The sequence below is a fragment of the Typopeltis vanoorti genome, chromosome 21 (assembly GCF_054136105.1).
Source record: "Typopeltis vanoorti isolate ZY-2024b chromosome 21, IOZ_Tvanoo_1.0, whole genome shotgun sequence".
NCBI classification, from domain to species: domain Eukaryota; kingdom Metazoa; phylum Arthropoda; class Arachnida; order Uropygi; family Thelyphonidae; genus Typopeltis; species Typopeltis vanoorti.
The window spans coordinates 108,279,752-108,295,982 of record NC_143569.1 but is presented as its reverse complement, the minus strand read 5'-3'; the positions used below and the strand labels follow the sequence as shown (position 1 = coordinate 108,295,982).

The 16,231-nt window shown below is 36.1% G+C and overlaps 1 protein-coding gene across 3 annotated transcripts in view; it reads right to left on the bottom strand.

Moving 5' to 3' along the window:
* LOC150095180 (calcineurin-binding protein cabin-1-like) overlaps window positions 1–16,231 on the bottom strand; it is a 1,028,489-nt gene that overhangs the window by 433,795 nt on the left and 578,463 nt on the right. For all 3 annotated transcript variants that reach the window (XR_016550194.1, XM_090411711.1, XM_090411712.1), the window contains exon 29: window positions 12,461–12,600. Coding sequence is in view for 2 of the 3 variants with exons in the window: in XM_090411711.1 (XP_090267837.1) it covers window positions 12,461–12,600 (140 nt within the window). In the remaining variant the exon portion in view is untranslated. The remainder of the gene's footprint in view (window positions 1–12,460; window positions 12,601–16,231) is intronic.

Below are 16,231 nucleotides of genomic sequence, written 5' to 3'. Positions count from 1 at the left end.
GACTACGAGACTGGAAAAAAGAAACAAAAAATATAATAAAAACAAAAAAAGACAGTTATGAAATGGCTAAATTCCAAAACAATAGAAGCAGAAAAGAGCATAAAAGAAATGGTGCAATTGAAAAACGAGAAGGAAAAAACACACACACACAGAGAGAGAGAGAGAGAGAGAGAGAGAGAGAGATAGAACAATTTCATAACAGAACTAGAAAAGGATATATATAAGCCACAACTCAAAACCTATAAAATAAAAAAATACATGAACAAAGAAATAAAAGATAAAAATACAAACAATAGATTTAGAAAAATGGGTGACCTATTTCCAAAATCTCTGGACAGATGAGAACAATGAAATAAAATTTTATAAAACAAAGACTGACCTAACAGGATTGAGAGATAGACCCGATAAAGTCCGAAGGTCCCGGTAACGTATGAATCTTTTAGTTTCCTTTGTGTGTAATGTGCAAAATCATTCATTAGTGGGATCTATATAAGATATGAAACAGGACTTTAGAGCTTAGCCTGATACCAGAATGTTTTATCTCTGAGAGTGAATTCTAATATAGTGTTAATTTGTATGTAGTATGTTATAGTTTAGTAATGCTTGAAGTATGATAAGTTAAGCATTGAGAGAATTTGTAGATCTGATTGTTATAGATCAGTGATTTGATTCATAATTAATATTGTCTCGTGGTAGAATTCAACTAGGAATACTGAAGTTATGTATAGTTAAGCCTGTTAACTTAGAAGGAAGATTTACTTTGGTTATATGACGTCTTGTAAATTTGTATTGTGAAAATTTAATGAATAAACCCTTTTTTCTTTCACCTAAAAAATTGCCTGATGAATGAATCCAATGCACCACTCATCAAGTAGAACCTGAGTGGAACTAACTAATTGGGGAAGATCACGACTGCAATGAGAATTTTAAATTAATTAATTTAAAATTATTGGTAACTGTTATTATATAGATCGTATATAATAACAATTAGTGTGTCACTCTGAGAGTTCACTCTTTGATTAAGAAGCTTTTTCTAATATAAGAGTTCTGGATGGTGCAGCATTAACAAAGAAATTTTCCAGGACCCAACGAGGAGACAGCTCCAGATTTTCAAAATAAAGGAAATGGCTCTATCCAGGAGTGGTTTTCTTTGTTTATCGAATTCTCACTCGTGAGCAATCTAAGTGACGGCCACAGAACTGATAGGTAGTTTGAGTATCGATAGGGCATAAAAAGGGGAATCAGAAAGTAATGTCCCCTACCTAAATAATAACATTTTAGATCATAACAATAAAGTAAAAGGAACTTGAAACGACATATATAACACCTCCCTCAATGAGTCTTTGGACTCCCTGGAGGTGTTACGTAATAAAATGGCTAGCAGAGGAGTGTGAGGATATTAATAAATACTTTGGTGAATACAGAACAAAAGAAGTATATAAGATGATAAAAAACATCAACAAGAAATGGATTTCAAAGCAGAAAGCCATAAATAATGAAAGAAATAGGAGAGAAATGGATAAGATACTGCTCAGAATTATATAAGACATAGGGAGATGGTTGAGGTCAAGAAGAAGTTAAGTGATTAACTGAGGGAAATATTACCACCAAGGACAGATGGAGAAACAGATATACTGAGAGATGAGGTTGTGAAGGCAGTAAAACATCTGAAAAACTATAAAAGTCTTGGGAATGATGAGATCACTAGAGAGATGTTGAAACATAGTGGCAAGGTGATAATAGACGAATTGTACTGGCTATGTAACATGGCATGAGAGGAAGACAAAACACCAAAAGAATAGTCAAGATCAATCCTAATACCTATTTATGGGGGAAAAAAAAAAAAAGGAATCAAAATGAATTTGAGAAATTTCAGAACAATAGTTCTAATGAGTCATGTGGGAAAAGTAAGTAAACTAATGGAAGCAAATCTGGAATATGAACAGGCAGGATTCAGAAGAAACAAGAAATATTGTACACCAAATACTAATGTTAAGATTAATTGTGGAGAAAGCTCTACGTTAAATTAAAAATGTTTATACCTGTTCTGTTAACTTTCAGAAAGCATTTGACAGTATAGATCAGAAAGTGGCATGGACTGTACTTGAAACTTATGAAGTAGACAAGAACGTGACATGTCTCTTGCAGAACATCAATGACAATGCAGAGGCTGCTATGAGAAACTGTGAAGAAATAGGAAGATGATTCTGGAGACAACAAGACAAAGAGACTCAATATCCTCAACTTCATCTTCTTCAATAATGATGGTTATTATTGAAGAAGATGAAGAGGAACTAGAAAGAACAGTGCTGAAGTTAAGTGAAGAAGGAAAGAGATATGGGCTGACAATGAACATCGATAAAATAAGAACAATGATATTCAGCGAGAATATCATTGTTCTTATTTTATCATCCTCTTCTCTTTGAAGAGAAGAGGATGAAAAAAACAATTAAAGGTAAATGCACAAGAGCTGGAAAAGGTTAGGAACTTCACATACTAGAGAGCAATATGATGCATGATGTAGACTATAAGAAAAAAATAAGTTCTGGATAACAAAAGCAAACTTACGGGCAATTGACAAAATTTGGAAAAGTATATCAGTGAACCTTCCCATAAACCTGAAACTACTGGAAGCATGCATATTCACAAGTGCTCTCTCTGGTTGTGAGGCAATGGTAATGGTCAAAGACTCTGTGAGAACATTGGCTTTAGAAAGAACATGTTATAGAAAGATTCTTCAAATTGGATGGGTACAAAAGGTAACAAATGAAGAACTGTATTGCAAAGTAAACTGCAAAAATAATTTAATGCAGAAAATAATTCAAAAGCTTTTATGACATATCTACAGAAGGGATAAAAGATCAAAACCATGCTGCTTGGTACAATGGACAGTATAAATAAAAGAGGATGGCCAAGGCGAGAGTGAGTAAATGATGTGAAAGAGTGGTGTGCAAAGCATTTGCAAAATTGGAGTCATGTAACAGTGGACAGAGAGAGAAGTGGTGAAACAGGCACTGAACTCTGGGCAATGATGATACACAACTTGCTGATATCTATGTGGCAATCCATCGAATGCCTTAGCAAAATTTAAGTATACCAATGTGTTTATATTTTGCTTGTCCAATGCACCTGCCACCTTATTGTAATAAGTAAGCTGATTATTAAAACACATATCTTCTTTTAGCAAACCCATGCTGGCCATCCAAGGAAATGCCACTGTTCTAAACTAATTGTGGATCTTGGTTCTCACTAATCTCTCCAACACTTTAGTCCGACACCTCACACATAGATTGGCATATAACTTGAAATTTGGGTTTAGTCAGCTCCCTTATGAAGTGGTACAATCTTGCCACTCCTTTGGAACTAGGCCCAGTGTAAGATTCATATTAAATAGGTATGTCAAGGTTGATATCAACTCCCTGGCACATTTCCTCAAAGCTTGCAGTGATATATCATCATCATGTCCCACAGGCTAATTAACATCAAGTTTACTTGATTCCCAATATTCCTCTTGTTCAGTCGCAGTCAGTCACTCCTCCTCCCTTTCCACTGCACTCAAACTCTGCATGATGTCACATTCACAAGGATGAAATATCTCATGAACTGTCCATTTAATATCTCAACTAGATCCTCTGCAATGGTTTTCTTTTTAGCATTTTCATGATTCACGTCCTTCCATAATTATCCTTTATTCTGCAGGCTACACATCAAAAGTATTCCATAGAATTTATTTTGGCTTCATTAGCTAATTGCTGCTCATAATGCACTTTTGCTACTCTTACCAAATGAGCTGCCCTTCTTGCTTATTCTTTGTACTCCTCATGGAACTGATTATTACCACTCATTTTATGCTACTTCTATAATACCTTCTTTCTCTGTACTACTTTTCATTCATTCATCCAATTTCACATCTATCCTATTTAACCTTCTGAAGCTTCAAATGTAACAAACAAGGTAATCACTTCACGATCAGTCTAATCACGATCAATTTGATGGCTCAAATCTCCCTCCAGTTCAATTCCTGATATGATAACATCCTCTGATGAGGTGATCAAATCTAATACTAAATCCTCACGTATCCTCTGTTACACATCGTGTGAGGTAGTCATCCCTCAATACCTCAAAAACTTGAGGAATTCATTTTCGTTGCTTCTGGATGCTAACTCATCATCCCAATCTATATTACAATAATGATTGTTTCATTATGTTTGATCCAAGTAAGTGTTTCATTCTATCGCCTCTATCTCTCACCATATTTCCTCAAAGGCATTGCCACCACTTCCTCCTCACCTCTCTATTTTGCATGGGCACAATTACTCTTTTATCATCAACAATACTCATCATCCCATTTTACCTTTTCTATCTTTACAAAAAACCCTCATTCACTTCAATCTCTATTCTTGTCATGAACTTGTTCTCATTCAACCATGTCTCACTTATTCCAATAAAATTTGGAAGAATGAACTCGATCACTGCAACTATTCTGTTCTTCTAATTATTTCCGATAGTTCTTCTAGCAATCATATACAAACACGACAATTCATTTCTGGATATATATATCAAGTTTCACTGATACCACTTATTATATGTGACTTTTCCATGCCTTCCTTGAGCCATTTCCTCTCTCATTACACAAAACCCTCTCCAAGCCCAACTGCTCTCCTTACATCCCAGGCCATTCTATTCCTTTCTCTTCTACTCATACATTCTCTTCCTCTTGCACTATTTTCTCATGCTGTGTTCAGCTGTCCACCCTGAGTTCTCCCCTCCCATTTCCTTGTGTGTCTTGTACGCTTGTTCTCTCATTCTCTCTACACTCATGCTACCCATTTCTCCATCATAAGGACCCCTTCAATCCCTTCTTTCTTACTCTTGCTCTTCCACATCGCTTCTTACTTGGTGAAATCCATTCTTACATTATTCTCACTTCAGTCTTATACTCATTATTCTCCCTATAAGCAGCAGTTTTTCCATATGACACACATCAAAACTATTCAAATGCAGTCGATCACTCTTATACATTTCCATTTGTCCTTCAACCCCATCACACGCATTCACATACTGAACTTTCTTCGCTTCCCACATTTCCGATAACATATAAATCACAATCTTTGCTCTCTGTCTCAACTCATCACTGTCATACCTGGGCAACCCACTGGCTAAATTTGCTATCATACTATTATCTTTTATTTTTTTCAACAACCTCCTGATATCCAAGTCTTATATTCTTCTTGTTTTCAATAAAGTCATTCATTCCTATACAACTACCAATTTCATTCACTTATTCCTCATATCCAGCCCCTCAAACACTCTGCTCATTCTACCTTCTGGAAAACAAACCTACATCCTTTCTTTATCACACCTCTAATAATAGAATCTCACATAATGCCATAGTGCGTCTTTTGTTATTACCTTTTTCATATGGCCATCATTCATATAAGTCTTCTTCACTCTTTCATACACATCTATAATCTTTATTTTGCTCCACATATACTTCCTCTCTTGCCTAATCTTCACAAACTCTGCTTTTCAAAATCTTGCAATTTTTTTTTTTTGCTATCATTCACTCTCACTATCTTATAAAAAGTAACACAATCTTACTGATTTAAGGGGAAAATAAATCCCATATTCTTATATTTTACAGCCGAGTACGAAACTCGGAGATCGAAATCCATCGAAACCTAAGAGTTTCATGCCGAAAAACTATCGGTGAGTCCAAGCGTAAGTCATCACTTGCGTAGTACAACACTAGGCAACTCATGTCAAAGGTGGAGCAAGTCCTGTCACTGTCCTTAATATTTTCTCATAATGTAAAACGCAGCTCCTAGGAGATGTATTACCATTTTATATTATGAGGAGAGGTCACTACCCAGACCGGTTTCGACCTTTATTGAGGTCTCATCAGTGAGTAGGTAGACCCTGGAATATTCAAGGTTCAAGTGAAATGAATTTACATATACCCCTACTAATGAATTGCCAGACCGGTGTACCCATATATTATCATGTAAGTTCGGTTCACTTAAATCTTGATATTCCAGGGTCTACCTACTCACTGATGTGACCTCAATAAAGGTCGAAACCGGTCTGGGAAGTGACCTCTCCTCATAATATAAAACAGTAATACATCTCATAGGAGCTGCGTTTTACATTATGAGAAAATATACAGGATAGTGACGGAGCTTACTCTAACTTTGACACAAGTTACCTAGTGTTGTACTACCCAAGTGATGACTTACACTTGGCCTCGCCGATAGCTCTTTGGCATGAAACTCTTAGATTTCGATCTCCGAGTTTCGTACCCGGCTGTAAAATAAAATAATATGGGATTTATTATCACCTTAACTTAATTTATGTCACTGGAAAATTAGCCTTTTGGCTCTTTATCATAGTAATAATAATACATAGGTACACCGGTCTGGCAATTCGTTAGTAGGGGGTATATGTAAGTTCAGTTCACTTATACCTTGATATTCCAGGGTCTACCTACTCACTGATGAGACCTAAATAAAGGTCGAAACCAGTCTGGGTACTAGCGACCTCTCCTCATAATGTAAAACAGTAATACATCTCCTAGGAGCTGCATTTTACATTATGAGAAAATATACAGGATAGTGACAGAGCTTGCTCTAACTTTGACACAAGTTACCTAGTGTTGTACTACCCAAATGATGACTTACGCTTGGACTCGCCGATAGTTCTTCGGCATGAAACTCTTAGATTTCAATGGATTTCAATCTCCGAGTTTTGTAACCGACTGTAAAATAAGATAATACGGGATTTATTATCCCCTTAACTTAATTTATGTTGCCAGGAAAATAGCCTTTTGGCTCTTTATCATAGTAATAATAATATAGGGTTACACCAGTCTGGCAAATTGTTAGTAGGGGTATACATAAGTTCGGTTCACTTAAACCTTGATATTCCAGGGTCTACCTACTCACTGATGAAACCTCAATAAAGGTTGAAACCGGTCTGGGTAGTGACCTCTCCTCATAATGTAAAACAGTAATACATCTGCTAGGAGCTGCATTTTACATTATGAGAAAATATTAAGGATAGTGATGGAGCTTGCTCCACCTTTGACACGAGTTGCCTAGTGTCTTCACCAAGCTTTTTTTCCACAATTCTTCTCAACCGTTTCTCAAGTATACTTGCATAAATCTTACCACACACATTCAGTAGGGAAATACCTCTGCAATTCTCACATTCAGTTTTATTTCCATTTTTATATATGGGTATTATAATGAGAGCAATACTCCAATCATTGGAAATTTGTCCTTCTGTCCAGGATTTCTGAACTATGCAGTGCTGCCACTGTAAGACTTTTATGCCACCATACTTCTGCATTTCTGGTCGAATATCATCTACTCCTGCTGCCTTTCCACATTTCAAGCCTTTGATGGCTACTTCAAGTATGGATATGTATTCCTGACTGCATGCCTGTGAGTGTTTTTTACCACTGTGCTATCACTGTTTGTTTCATTTAGCAATTTTTCGAAGTAATTACTCCATACTTCAAGGATATCTTTTTCTCCTGTTTTCATGTCACCTTTATCATCTCAAATTCCTTTTACAGCACTCTTTCTTCCATTGCTAAGCTTCTTCAACAACCTCCAGAAAATTTTACCACCTTCTTGATATTTATTTTCTATGTTCTTGTCAAAGTTCTCCCATGACTTTTGTTTAGCCAGTTTTACACAGTGTTTAGCTTTCTTACATTTGTCTCTGTATTCTCTAAGAGCACAAGCTGACTTATTTGCCAGCAACTTATGATATGCTTTCTTCTTTTCCTTCACTGCCTCTTTAACTTCCTGTGGTCCATGGAGTTCTGATTTTTCAATCCTTGCAGCCAACCTCACCAAATGCCTGTCTGGCTGAATCAATCAGGTTTTCTTCAAGGCTTGCCACTGAATCTCCAAGGTTTGGTTCCAGTTCTCACTCTTTCATTTTTTCTTCAAAGCATAAGCTAGAGATCAACATGCCCTCACATAATTACTCCAATAAGTACACATATAAAATAGAACAAAACAGTATGGATGATGGCCAATAAGAGCTGATATTATTGCTTAGAGCCCTAAAGTAAGGATTTGCTGGAAAACCTGAAGAACTCAAAGTGGGTTGAATATGTGTGCCATCCAAATTTCACAGGCTTCTTTAAATTTGTGTTGATACCAGGTTTTTGTAATGTAAAGAACATGCACACTTTTCCAATCAATTTGGTGTAGAGTGTTAAGAGCATGATCTGAGGGGCCTGCTTCATCAAAATTGATAAATTTAATGTCGTTTGTGATCTTTTATTTACAGATAGGAATTTTATGTCCAGTTCACTAATATACATTAAAGAGTTATCAGATAAAATAAATAGAATTCTACACCATTATAATCTTTATGCCACAATATGCTACTTTTAAACCACCTATAAAAAAAAACAAAAAAAAAAACATATTCAACTCCTCTAAAGATCCCCCCTCCCCCACCCAATGGCCCACTCTGGAGTATGCCATATGTATTCCACCTATAACTTACCTTATACTGGTGAAACTGGATGTACAATTCCTATCCATAAAAAAAAAGAACACAAACGACAAATTAAATTTAATAATTTCGGTGAATCAGGCTTCACAGATCATGCTCTTAACACCCTACACCAAATCAATTGGAAAAGTATAGTCAGGTCTCTTTTTATGCAGTAGATACGTTCCACAGTAAAATGCATATAAAAAATTGAACAAAAATGACCTAACTTACATTGAAAAATTAGGGATACGTTCCATACTTTTCTAAAACCGCATAAAACCAAAGCAATGAATTAAAATAAACCTAAAATCCCAAAAAAAAAAGTTTATGAAAATTCAGGAAAATAAGAATGTCTAAGTTTGTTTTAGAGCTTTATTCATTTAATTTTATTGAAAAGTAACAATGTTTTTTTTTTTTTTTTTACATTTTGTCATCAGAATTATCATCGCTATTAGACAATATTCGGCAACTTTTGCGAACTGGTGCAAAATCACTTTCATCACCAGAAGAGACAGTCAGCGCATCAGATCTGTATGGTAAAGGCAATGGTTCTTCACAAACAGAAATAGCTTCACCTTTGTTCTGTGCTGATTTTTTTCTTCTGACAATGTAATCAGTGATTGAACTTTGCGATGATGATTTCACTAATTTTTAATACAGCTTGCGATATCCAGACATACAGTTCTTCAGCTCACGTTGGAATTTAAAGGCTCATTCAGAATTTGTGTCATTAACAAGAAAATGATTTTCCAATATATTGCGCAGTTCAAGACTTCTCGAATTATATTTGCAGTGAGGGGGACAGGTTTTTCTTCTGCTTCACTATTGCTTTCTGGATCTTTGACAATATCTAAAGGTTAATCGATATCCAATAATATCATCGTCACTTAAGGCATTATCCACAACCAATTCATCAACATCGTTCTGGCTAAATGTATCAAAACCTTCTCCACCAATTTCATGTGCCAAAGTAATGATTTCAGCTAATAATGTAGATGTTTGCATGACTGCACTGTTTGCAACACATCCAGGCCAAGCTGCTTTGCATTTAAAGTTTGTGGTCTTATTTCAGCGACAGCAGATGCAACGTGATTTAAGCAGTCCAAAATAGAAAATTTTTTTCCAAACGTCAGTTATTGTTAATGATTCATTTCATAGTTTATCTAATATAAATTGAAAAGTGTGATTAACGTAATATTTTTTTAAAAGCAGCAATTATGTCTTCATCTAATGGCTGAATAATGCTTGTTGTAATGGGTGGAAAAAGAACTACCTGCACATTTGGATGTTATAAATGCGAATGACTTGGTGCATTGTCAACAATTAATAAAACTTTAAAATCGAGAGCTTTTTGCGTCATATATATTTTCACTTCTGGTACAAAGCAATTATTGAACAATTCAGTAAATACATTTGTAAATTCAGTAAATACATTTGTAACCTAGGCCTTTGTATTAGCCATCCAATGTACCGCCAGTTGTTTTAGATCTTTGCCTTTTGGAGCACGTGGTCTTAGAGATCGATTTACTAGGAGGGGTTTCAACATTAGATCCTCTGATACATTGCTACAAAGTAGCAATATAATAAATTTAGTTTAATCCTTTATCCAAGTGTGAGCAAACAAAGTTTGCGGGAGCCAGGCTGAAGTGGAGATACCAGGCAGAAGCATTAGCAGGTTATCTCTACCTATAGGAGTTGCCAAATGGTGTGCCACCCTTTTTTAATAAATTACTCTGGATTTAGAGAAAGATGTTGAAAGTTTATTTTTCACTTGGTTAGAGTATAATAAATTTGGTTTAATCCTTTATCCAAGTGTGAGCAAACAAAGTTTGCGCCTGAAAGTATCTTCAGGACTGGGGTAAGGTGGTACAACACCAGGGCAACTCGTTGCAAAGGGTGGCACACCATTTGGCAACTCCTATAGGTAGAGATGACCTGCTAATACTTCTGCCTGGTATCTCCACTTGGGCCTGGCTCCCACTGAAGAGACCTCAATAAAGGTCGAAACTAGTCTGGGTCGTGGCCCTTCCCTTAATGCATAACATTAGACATATCTGCAAGGAGATGTGTTTTGCATTATAGGAGATACTGAGATAGGAGTGTTGGTATCTTGCTCCACCTTTGAAACGAGTTGCGCTGGTGTTGTACCACCTTACCCCAGTCCTGAAGATACTTTCAGGCGCAAACTTTGTTTGCTCACACTTGGATAAAGGATTAAACTAAATTTATTATACTCTAACCAAGTGAAAAATAAACTTTCAACAAAGTAGCAATGTTACTCGATCTTAGCTTGCTTTAAATCCACTTGCTTTTTTTTCTCTGACTTTTCAATGTAAGTTCGACTAAACATTTTCTTCCAAAACAATCTTGTTTCATCAGCATTAAACACTTGATCGGGATAGCCACCATCTTCAATAATTTTGGCTAACTTCTCTTGAAACATTTGCTGCAACCTCGCCTGCAATCTTCACGTTATGAAGTGCGTTCCTTTTTAAAAACCCGGTTAGCCATCCTTTGCTAGTCGAAAATTCTTCATTAGCCTGGGATGACTCCAATTGCTTCATCTGTTCATAAAACCGAAGAGCTTTTTGTTCATTAAATAACCACTTATAGGAATTCTTCGAGTTAATTCTTCAATCCAAATTACGAGCGCTCATTCCGTGTTTTCTACTCATTTACTCAAGTATCTCCTGAGTAAGATGATAATTTGGCACTTAGTTTTGTGCCAGAAATGACAGATTTTCTTATCGCAACTTCATTCTTTTTAATTGCTCTTATAGTAGATTCACCTAAATTAAAATGTTTACCAATCAGCATATATCCCTCTCCTTTTGCTAAGTGATTTAAAATTGCAAGTTTCATTTCCAAAGAAATTGTTTTTCTTTGGTGCTTTTTTCTCCATTGGGCCAAATTTAATTAATTATTAATTAATAATAAAAATCAGCTAAATTAACAATTAATTATTAATTAATACCTTACAAAATAACCAAGGTGTTCCACGAAAATTTCAGGATTTGTGAAGTGTTCTGTCGTAGGAAAAGTTTGGGAAACACTGGATTACCCCATTATCGGAATGGATCCTCCTCCTCCTGCTGAAATGCGCGAAAGTGTCAAAAGGTCTTGTATCTGTGGCCATACCATACATAAGTTTTGAAGTTATGCAGCGCATAACTTCAAATCCACATAAAAAGAGACCCAAGTGTACATTGTTCTTAACATCATGAAAAAACTTAGTATGAATGCAAATTTAAAGAAGACTGAGAAATTTTGATGAACAATCCTAATCTTAACAGTAATGGTGGCATAAAAATCCCAAGAATTTGGATGGCACACATTCAGCCCACTTAAGTTCAAGTTTTCCAGCCAACCCTTACTTTACAGCTCTACACAATAATTTAAAGGTCTTACTGGTCACCATTCATACTATTTTGTTCTAATTTATGTGTACTAATTTGAGTAATTATGTGAGAGCATGTTGCTCTCTAGCTTGATATATCTCTTAATGATTTGTTAACCAAATAGATGATAATAATAATAATAACAGGACTCTAGGTTTTAACCACGCTACTGGCCAAGACGTTTATAGACATCAAGTTTATTCTGGATGCGAAGTGCATATTAAAATTGTAATACCATTGATATTAGATTGAAATATATGATGGATACGAAGCATATGAGGATGCGTATGTGATCCATAATGGCCGGTGAGGTGGTTAATGTAGTAAGGTTTTTTTCTTTCTTTTCCCCTAGAGGTAAGGCCAGTATTTAATTCTAGTGGTTAAGAATTTTTTTCAATTAAGAAATCAATGGAAAATATAGAAATGATGGAAAGAAGTGTACACGAAAGAAATATAGTTTTTATCTCAAACTTTCTGCAAAAACTTGATACATTTAAATTAAATATAGATTTTTCTGGTTTTAATTATGTCAGTTTATGATTTACCTTAAAGAGGGATGATCTGGAGGTAATGAAGGACATTTATCGATACTTCCCTCAATGTAAGAAATTAATTCATCAGCCCTGCTGCTAGGATCTTCTTGAGAAGGAACAAGGGCAGAAATACGGCGAAGAAGATTTTCCAGCTAGGAAACAAAACTGGTAGAATATAACTGGGTAATCTAAAAACTAGTGTAAGAATAATTAAGAAGAAATACATGTTCATTAAATAATCATATAATGAGCTTCAAAAGGATATTCCTTATACTGCCGGTCCCAATATCATGTAATGTTTTAAACATTGCAAGAACGTATCATTGGGATACTTATATTCTCTGAGTAAGAATAATTTTTCTCAATCCACTTAGACCTTGCTCTTCCTCTGGGAATCTTTCCTACTATCTTGGCATCAAACACCTGATTTGCTGACATATCTTCACTCATTCTATTTAAGTGGCCATACCACCTTAGATTAGCTCTGATGACACATTCTTGAATGCTAATAATCTCAAGTTCCTTTCTAATATCTTCATTTTAATACGATTCTGCCACTGATGCAATTTGTTAGCTCTCCTAATTTTTTCTCAGAACACTCATATCTGTGGACATCTATCAATACTTTAGTCTCTAGTCTTTGATCAAATGCTTCATTTGATCAACAATGACCAAAGTGGTTGGCATATCCGCTCTCCAGCCAAAAGGCTGCAGGTTCGAATCCTGCTGTGGACATGGATGTTTGTGATTGTCTGTGGATATACTAGTGGTGGTCGGCGGTAGATGGAGTTGGCATAGTTAGTGGATTGAGTGGTGGAGACAGAGTTGTACAGCAGGTGCCCTCCCTCGATGAGTCTTTGGACTCCCTGGAGGTGTCAGATAATAATAATAATTTCTAACTCAACTCTCAGATCCATAACTTAAAAATGGTTTGGAAACTTTCTTGTATACTGCTAGTTTGGTGTTTTGGCTAATTTCTCTCTTATTCCATATAAATTTATTCAGCTGGCTGGCTACCCACCATACCACATTTGCTATTCTATTGTATATTTCCAGATTTAACCTGTCATTTTCAATAAAAACTGTGTCTAAATAGCTGAAATATTTTAGATGTTCTATAGGGTCGCCATTCAGAATGTGGCTGAAGTTTTCTATGCTCCTGCCTATTTTCATGGTTTTGATTTTTTTATTGCTGATTTTCATGCCAAAATTGTTACTGCTGTTAATCAATTTAGTTAGTGAATCCTGAAGAATTGCACTAGATTTGTTTAGGAGTACAGCATCATCTGCATAAAGCAAAGAGCTAAATTTGACATTTCAAATTTTAATACCTGCATTGATGCTGCTTTCTTTCACGTGATCCATATAGATGATGAATATGAGTGGAGATAATGTGCATCCTTGTCTTACCCCTGATTTCACATTAAACCATCTTCCTGTATTTCCTTCAATTCTAACTGCTGACTGACAACTTAAATATAAATTATTTATAGCTCTGTATAATGTTCCATTTGTCCCATATAATTGTTATATTTTACAGATCTACAAAACTTAAGTACAGATCATTGCCATATTCCCACAATTTCTCACCTATTTGTCTTAAAGTGAAAACTTGATCTTGACAACCACTATTTGGTCTAAATTCAGCTTGTACACCTACAAGTTTCTTTTCTACAATCATTCTCAACTTCTTTTTCAGTATGCTTGCATAAATCTTACTTGGAACACTTACTATAGAAATCTGTCTGTAATTCTCATATTCAGTTTTATTTCTTTTTTTTTATAGATGGGTACTATCGAGAGCTTTACTCCCATTATTGGGAATTTCACCTTCTGACAAGCCCTCTGTATTATGCAGCATAGCCACTGCTAAACTTTTATAACCCCCATACTTAAGCATGTATTATTATTATTATGACTCAGTCCTCATCTTGCGAGATCTATCCTAGAAAACAAATTCTAGCATACCACTCCTTGAACTCATTCACCATTCATGCTCTCACAACTCTATCAGATAATGCATTCCATGGTTCAACCACCCTCCATGCAAAGAATACACTCCACATAATCTTATTATTTATTATTATTATTATTATTATTATTATTATTATTAAACAAGACCTCATGGAGTCAAAGACTCATCTAGGAGGTCCTTTTATCTCACACACATCTCATCATACCGGGTCTTAAACACATTCAAACTCCTTGCAGACACCACACTCTCAGGCAAGGCATTCCAATCATTCACAACTCTGCACGAAAAAAACCTGCCTCTCACTCCCCTACTCACACCCTCTTTATACAGTTTCCAGGGATGACCTCTGGTTCTCCCCTGATCTCCCACTATTCGCTGTAGAACTTCTCCACCATTGATCCTATAGCAACCCCTTACCAACTTGTAGGTCTCTATCATATCTCCCCTCTTCCTTCTCTCCACTAGTCTCTGCAAATTACATCTTTTCAATCTTTCCTCATACTCGACATTCCAGAGGTCAGAAACTACCTTAGTCAGTCGCCTTTGGACCCTTTCCAACATCTCCTCATCCTTCTGAAAACCAGGTGACCAAATCTGGGCACAATAGTCCATGTGTGGCCTAATCAAAGCCTTATACAATGGAACAAGAATCTCCCTACTTCTACACGTCAGTGTCCTCCTCATCATTCCCAGAAGTCTTTGTGTTGTCTTCACAATTTTGGCGATGTGACCCCTAAATTTTAGATCCTTATCCACTATCACTCCCAGATCTCTTATTTCCTCTACTTCCAACAATATATTCTTACCAAGCATAAATTCTGCATCCCATCTTTGTTTTCCAAATTTTAAAACCTTACATTTTGCAACATTGAACTCACACCCCCATTTGCTTGCCCAATCACTCAATTTATTCAAGTCTTCTTGCAAGGCCACAACATCTTCACTACTCTTTATGGTTCTTCCCAACTTTGCATCATCTGCAAACAACTGAATATCTCCATCCAAATCTTCGCCAATATCATTAATATACAAGTTAAATAGTAATGGCCCTAAAACAGATCCCTGAGGCACTCCACTAGTGACTTTCCTTTTCCTGGATATTGCACCCCCATACACAACTTGTTGATACCTATCAGATAGCCAGTCTCCAATCCAATGCACTAATCTAATATCCAACCCCATCTGCTCTAGTTTGACTGTCAACTTATCATGAGGCACTCTATCAAAAGCTTTTGCGAAATCCAAGTATATTACTGTGTATCCTTCTCCTCTGTCCAAGGAAGCAGTCACTTTATTGTAATAAGTAAGTAGATTACTAAAACACGACCTCCCTTTAGCAAATCCATGCTGTCCATCAAAGATTATACCATTGTTGTCAACCCAACTCTGGATTCTAGCTCTCACAAGCTTCTCCAACAACTTAACCACAACACCCGACACACAGATAGGCCTATAGTTTGATGCTTGAGTTCGATCACCTCCTTTATGAAGTGGCACAATCTTGCCCTCCTTCCACTCTTTAGGGACTTGACCAAGTGCAAGACTCATATTAAAAAAATATGTCAAGGCAGGTGTCAACTCTCTGGCACATTCCTTCAGAATACGCGGTGATATATTATCAAGTCCCACAGCCTTATTTACATCTAGTTTACTCAACTCCCCAAACACCTCTTGCTCACTTACAGTCAGTCTCTCCTCCCCATCATCAACTGCTCTTAATCTCTCCATGAATTCACATTCACAAGATTGAAAGATCTTTATGAACTGCTCATTAAGTATCTCCACCACACATTCTGCAACACAACTCA